The 6,980-nt window shown below is 35.7% G+C and overlaps 1 protein-coding gene across 3 annotated transcripts; it reads left to right on the plus strand.

Annotated features, from left to right (window-relative positions):
- The first annotated feature begins 440 nt into the window (after nt 1-440).
- On the plus strand, nt 441-6,366 carry LOC129566203 (LMBR1 domain-containing protein 2 homolog). 3 transcript variants are annotated; one of them, XM_055441933.1, is made up of 5 exons: nt 441-569; nt 1,876-2,294; nt 2,482-2,658; nt 2,825-3,062; nt 3,132-6,366. In XM_055441933.1, the coding sequence occupies exons 2-5, from the start codon at nt 2,124-2,126 to the stop codon at nt 4,646-4,648; spliced, it is 2,103 nt and encodes a 700-aa protein (XP_055297908.1). In that variant the 5' UTR covers nt 441-569; nt 1,876-2,123; the 3' UTR covers nt 4,649-6,366. The 3 variants fall into 3 exon arrangements, with proteins under 3 accessions (XP_055297908.1, XP_055297909.1, XP_055297910.1); XM_055441934.1 differs by lacking the exon at nt 441-569 and adding an exon at nt 1,372-1,577; XM_055441935.1 differs by lacking the exon at nt 441-569 and adding an exon at nt 1,587-1,717.
- The last annotated feature ends 614 nt before the right edge of the window (nt 6,367-6,980 follow it).

The following is a 6,980-nucleotide window of genomic DNA, read 5'->3' on the forward strand; positions in this document are numbered from 1 at the left end:
TTTCCTAATATCAACATCAACAAAAAAAAACAACAATAACTGTCGAATATCGATTGAAAACTGTGTGTTATTTTATAATAGCATTCGTATGATTTCATTTCATTTTGTATGCAATTAACATGGAAACATTTTCTAAGCAATAAGTTTAACTGAAGGAGTCCAAAAGTTTCTCATTTCTTGTTTTCGGTTAATTTAACTAGCGATTTTCATTTTCACAAGCAATTCTTGTCCAATTGCGAAATAGGAAATTTCGTTGTGTTCAATGTTTTTGCATTTTAAGTTTGAAAAAACTCCTAATGAGATATTATAATTTACTTTATGGTAAATTAAATAAAAAATGAGTACAAAAAAAAAATCTCCACAAAAAATCAAACAAAAGTTGTTTTTGTTCATCATCTCTTGGTTTGAGTCATCATTGTTTTCAGCTTTTTATTGGTAAACAAGATGGAAATTATGAAATAGATTGCCGGCAACTGGTAAACAAAATTGACGACTGAAAAGCTGATCAAATAAATGATGCATGCATGATAAGGTTTCTTTCATCGATGAGTCAGTTGAATTGCTTAAAGGTAAGTCGGTTTCATTTGAATATCAACGATAAACTGTTTTTGTTTCGCTTTTTCGAATGTCATTGGAAACGGCGGAAATAAAGGCACAATTGAATATTTCAATGTCTCAACTCATTAGCACTTGCTTTTGAATGTGACACCATAAACGTGTGTTTACTTCACATACTCTTGCGACTTACGGCCGATTCTTTAATCGGCCTCGACATTCCAACATTTTCTCTTCCCTTCGTAATAAAAGGTCGTCTTATCAGAATAAAATTTTCCTATCAACACGATCGGGAAAAGTAACAACGAAATGGCGAAATAGTTTCAATCAATCATCATATGTGTACTTTGTTGTATTTAGATTTGGTTTTTGATTCTTTTCTAACAAAGCAGACAAAAATTGGGTAAATAGTGTCGATAGTCGACACGGTCTTGCATAATCCGTGATATTAAAGCGATAATGTGACTTTGAAAACATGCCTTTGGTCACGACTACGATTTTAGTCCCCACATTGAACACGTTTCACGTTGGAAAAAAAGCAACGCAGCTAAAAAAAAGAAAGTGTAACTTGATTGCAGCTAATTACTGCCGAGAGACAAGTGTGGCGGAAATCTCTTTAATTCGAAGACAGTTTACTATGCAACCCGTCTGTTCATTTAATCACGTTGCAAATTTCGTGATAATATCAATTTTCTGATGCGATTAAAATTCAATAACAATAACAATAACAAATTGATTCCAAACAAATGTTTCGTTGAATTTTTATCTTTCGTCAAGCCACACTGTAGATGGTATTGCCAGTGTCTACTGTCATTCATATTGACTGACAGTTCGTTTGTGTTGATAAACTCACTGTAACACACAAAAACGCCGTGAAATTGTTTTTTTTCATTTTTTGTGAGAGAGTATTAACGAAAAACCATATGTTTTTCACTCGCAAAGTCCACGTAAATTCACAGAAACTGGAAAACATTTTGAATATAGCGTATTTATAACTGGGATTAGTATTTCGAAAGATTTGGGTAAGTGAATGCGAATGGTGTTGGCATATTGTACACGTTTCAATTTTACGTAACTCTGAACAAATGAAATAAATCCAAGATGTGACTCATTCCAGTCCCTATAAAAATAGAAATCAAATGTCGTGTTTCATCACTTGAATGTAATTCTGGTGATAGTGATTGTTTTTCGCTATCAAAATTCAGATGAATCGTTTTTTTTTCATTTTGACCGAAAATAAATCATTCATTTGGAATTATGTTTTCATAGTTCACTTTGATAAATTACTAATTCATAGACACATTTTTCCTCTACTTTTAGATATTGTGCGTCCATTTAGAAGTTCGAGGCTAAAGTGGACAGCTTTCTTTGCGTCATGTTCTCATCAATTACCATGTTCAACAATCGAAAGTGAATCGTGCAATTTTCATTCTATATACGTTTGATGAGGTCAATCGAAGAAACGAGACAAATAATGTGATGTGTTTGTAATTCATTTGGAATAATCAATTGTTCATTGAGCCTCAAATTCACATTGTAAGACTACATTCGAACAACAAGTTGATAAAATGGCATATTTATTGGTGTTTGGTATAATTGCCGCATTAACATTGGCCACGGCATCACTTTATCGATATGGAAATGTCCAGCGACAGCATCCCGTTGTAACATTGTCGGTGTTGACCGCCTGGTGTTTTTCCTTTTTGATTGTGTTTACAATTCCGCTTGATGTGACCTCGGTGAGTTTTAGATTGGAAGCGCCCATTTCGATGGAAAATTTAACCTTTTTGTCATTTTTAGTACTAAAGATTATAAAAAGATTACGAAAAATTGATTGAATAGTCTAAATTTAAAAAAAAACTGACAAAAACTATTTATTTCAATTCGATCAAAAATATCCTAACTTAAACTATTCCATCATTTCAGACAGTGTATCGGCAATGTATTCATGAGTACGATCCAGATAGTCAGCCAAAGATTGATGGCTCAAATGTGCCCAATACGACAACAACATGCCAGAAGCCATGGGGCATGGTTCCCGACGAAGTTTTTCCAAATTTATGGCGTATCATCTATTGGACGAGTCAATTCCTCACGTGGTTGGTGAGTTTAAGATTGACTAAGTCAACCAATTTTGGTAAAAATGTGACTTTTTTTGGCATATTTTGTACTGAAACAGTCTACGTATGAAAAAAAAAAAACCAACAAAAAATCAATTCATTTCAATTCAATCAAAAGTATCCAAACTAAAATTATTTCATCATTGCAGATAATGCCTCTGATGCAGTCTTACTTGAAAGCTGGTGATTTTACGATTAAGGGCAAACTCAAAGCGGCTGTAATCGATAATGCCATTTATTATGGATCATACCTATTCATTTGTGGTATTCTCCTGATCTACCTGGCTCTAAAGCCTGATGTTCATATCATGGAATGGCAGAAACTAAAAGCGATCGCTTCATCAGCATCAAATACATGGGGTCTATTTTTGCTTGTATTACTGCTAGGTAATCCAATTTTTTTTATTATTCCAATGAGCCTACTAATGATCTATTTTTTTTATTGCCCACCAATAGGTTACGCATTAGTCGAAGTACCTCGAAGTTTATGGGTACATTCAAAGCCGGGTGTAACATTGAAACAGGCCTATTTCAAATTGGCCAAGCTGAATATCGACAAAGCTGATGCCGAAGAGAATGTGGATGATGTTTTAGAATCATTGAATGCTGTGAGCCAGGTAACGCCATTGACGCATGAGTTACGGCCGTGCATCGATACAATTCTACGCAAAGTTCCAACGGAGCTAATGGAACGAGTGCGGCGCCATGGTCGCAACGATGGAGGACAATCGAATGCTGTGCCAACTGAAAAGTCATTAATCCGTTTACACAAACAAGTCATAAAATCGATTCAGACTTTCCAACGAACCGAAGCATTGTGGAATGTGCAGGTGGAGAAGGTGTTGCATTTGGAAGATGTCGAAAAGAATATGAGCTCAATGGATCGTCGATTCAGGCCCGAATTTCCGCAACAACAAACCAAATTGCAAGAGCTATTTTGTAATCCGACCATTGACTGGTATTGGCAGTGTCAATTGAAGCCGCCGTTCATGCGTGGAATGGCTGTAGTCTTAGGTGCACTATCGCTAATGGTGGTCTGGAGTGAACTGACCTTCTTCAATCGATCGCCAGTGCTGTCAATATTCGCAATAGTAGTCAATTTGGCGAAAAGCAGTCACGATTTCTTGACCATTGAACTCTTCTCAATGGTTGCACTGTGCTATCTCTGCTATTGTGCTTATTCAACTGTGTTTCGTATCAAATTCTTGAACTTATACTATTTGGCGCCTCATCATGCAACCAATGAGCATAGTTTAATCTTCAGTGGAATGCTTCTGTGTCGACTGACGCCGCCAATGTGCTTAAATTTCCTCGGTTTGATTCACATGGATTCACACATCATCAAAAAGCGAATATCCGAAACGTATTACACGCAAATCATGGGCCACATGGATGTGCTTGGTATCATTTCGGATGGGTTTAATATCTATTTCCCGATGGTGATGCTCGCTTTTTGCCTAGCCACATGGTACAGTTTGGGCAGTCGAGCACTGAACGCTCTCGGTTTTCAACAATTCATGCTGAATGAAATCGATCAGAATGAATCCATTTCGAATGAGTTCATTCAAGAAGGCAAGAGTTTAATTGGTCGTGAAAAACGACGTCGGCAACGTTCCGAAGAGAGTCGGGCGAGACGAAGGGGTCAACAGTTACCAGCTCGTGAGCTTTCAAGCTATCGCTCGAGTTCTGCGAGTAATCAAGGCAATGGCCGTGGTGGAAATGCGGGTGGTTTTGATACATCTCGTACATTCAATGATGGATTGCTCGGCGATGGCGATTCATATGATTACAATGCAACTAATCAACTCAGCCGAACATTTTCCGATGAAATCAATGAACGTTTTGGCGATAGTACGCAGATTAAAGTTGGTTTTAAGGGCTACAATGAATTGGATTCCGACAATGAGGACGGTGGTGGCCGACAGTGGAACACAAAAGGTGGCCCACCACGTGGTCTTTTTGACGATGTATAAATGGCTAGCTTTTAAGTGTAACATTTAATGTTTATTTTGAATTAAGTCATAGTTACGGTGCATTTTTGATAAGTCCTACTCATGATCCAATGAACGAGAAATGTTATAACATTCTTTTTCTATTTGGAATGATCTAGTCTCTTTTTGCACGTGGAAAGGATGCTTTATCAGCTGTAAATTTAAGTAAATATTGTGCGTATGAATGTGAATAGAGCACAAAATTTATGGGAATCAGGATGATTCATGCATATTCCGTGTCACATTATCTATTTTGGAACAAATGCATGTACGATAATATGACTAACAAGGATACATCACTATTGGTTACGGTCTTTGAGCGAAACCACGTATGCCATAGTTTAGGGCTTCGATAGACTAGCTCCACACCACTCTTCGTTTTGGCCCATATGAGCAATTATGTTTTGCTACATCGCTTTGAAGTTTTCCAATATAGCCATATATTTCGCATTTTGACAACCTTAATTTTGGTCCATACTCGTCCCCCATTGGTTATATCGTTTCAATATCTTCGGCAAAATTGTAGCTAAGAGTCCAATCAACAAAGTTTATCAACATTCTATACCTCAAAAATGGCATCTGACTAGACTTATAAGGCAAAATTTCGAAAAAAGGACGATTTTTCCCAATTTTTCGACCATAACTCGTAAAACATCCATTTTTTTGTTTTCTGTCTTCGGCATTATTGTAGCCAGCGTCAAACTAAACAACTCTCCTGAACACATTATCCCAAAAAAATCACATCAAGCCCACTTTTTTTGCTCAAAGTCACTTGTCGCTACCAAACGATATCATCGAGCATTTTTGGAGTTCTATAACTTCTCAACTACTCGAAATAGAGCAATAGTTTCTGAAGCAACTTTTTAGTACTTCTCATGGGCTTTGCAGACTCAGTACTAAAAGTACTAAAAGAGTACTAAAATGTACTAAAAACTACTAAATCCTTTCAATGGTTCTGGACACCTTCTGTAGGTGATGCTACGTAGTACTAAGGAGTAATAATATTAACAGAATTGAACTGTTACAGACCCTCATGAACGTTACTATTATTATATTGAAACGATATAACCAATGGGGGACGAGTATGGACCAAAATTAAAGTTGTCAAAATGCGAAATATATGGCTATATTGGAAAACTTCAAAGCGATGTAGCAAAAAATAATTGCTCATATGGGCCAAAACGAAGAGTGGTGTGGAGCTAGTCTATCGAAGCCCTAAACTATGGCATACGTGGTTTCGCTCAAAGACCGTAACCAATAGTGATGTATCCTTGTAAGTAAAAAAAAACAACTTTGTTCCATTAAATTTGATCTAATTTCTGATGGCAACCCCAAATGAATGCATTTTTTTGATTCCACTTTCCAAATATATTTTTATTTTGATTTGTGTTCATTTCTTTCAATGAATTATGCGGAATGTTAAGGTTACACCAAACCAACCATATCTACCATCACACACATACATTACAAAATTTATAGCCGCAAACAAAATACAATTTACAAAATAATGATGAAAGAATTCTGTTTATGGTGAAAATAGGTAATTTGTCTTTCGTTTTTTTTGTCTCTTCTCTTTCTCTTTCCCGTTTCTAGTTTATATAATGCATATACATAAGCTATATTGTAGAACATTTCTTGCCAAGATTTTAGACTGTTATCAGATCTAATAATAAAACTACGCAGTTTGCAAACAAAACAAAGGTCTCAAATCGTATTAAAAATAAATCTACTTTCTTGTTTCGAATTATTATTAGGCCAAAGCGATAAATGTGTCGATTATAACAATTTCGTTATTTAATTACGTGGAACGAATTTATTCCCAGAATATGGTAAGCAATTTCTATTGTTGTTCAACAATTCGATATTAATGTTTCGATATTAATTCGATATCCACAATTTAGAAAAACAAATACCACACACACACACACAACCAAACCAACAATTTTGGATATACCAACGTCATAATGGTGAAAAGAAAGCAATTTTGTTATTTTTCGGCGCAAAAGCGCAGAATTTCTAGAAATATCGCCTGCAACATTTGTCATTGCGGTCAATGACTTAGGTGATTGCGATCATCATCATCACTCGCAAATTTTATCTACCACCATTTTTGTTGGCGTTTCGTCTGAATCAAAACAAAAAGAAGACAGAAAACAAATTTAAAAGAATCAAAACATACTTAATGGATTTGTAGAATAAATGGGCGATAAACACATTTCTATCTATTCAATCAGGTTGTGTATGTATTGGAAATTACGATGATCATATTATCTTTTCTTTATAACAAACATTTTATTAGGGAGTCTGTTGGGAA

The sequence above is a fragment of the Sitodiplosis mosellana genome, unplaced genomic scaffold, assembly GCF_009176505.1.
Source record: "Sitodiplosis mosellana isolate CC-2019 unplaced genomic scaffold, AAFC_SMos_1.0 Smas_scaffold_3, whole genome shotgun sequence".
NCBI lineage: Eukaryota > Metazoa > Arthropoda > Insecta > Diptera > Cecidomyiidae > Sitodiplosis > Sitodiplosis mosellana.

Bases quoted from the DNA above. Each gene is read 5' to 3' on its own strand.
- LOC129566203 (XM_055441933.1), top strand. From the start codon at position 2,124: ATGGCATATTTATTGGTGTTTGGTATAATTGCCGCATTAACATTGGCC. The intron at 2,295-2,481 runs GTGAGTTTTAGA...CCATCATTTCAG, and splicing joins TTCCGCTTGATGTGACCTCG to ACAGTGTATCGGCAATGTAT. The intron at 2,659-2,824 runs GTGAGTTTAAGA...TCATCATTGCAG, and splicing joins GTCAATTCCTCACGTGGTTG to ATAATGCCTCTGATGCAGTC.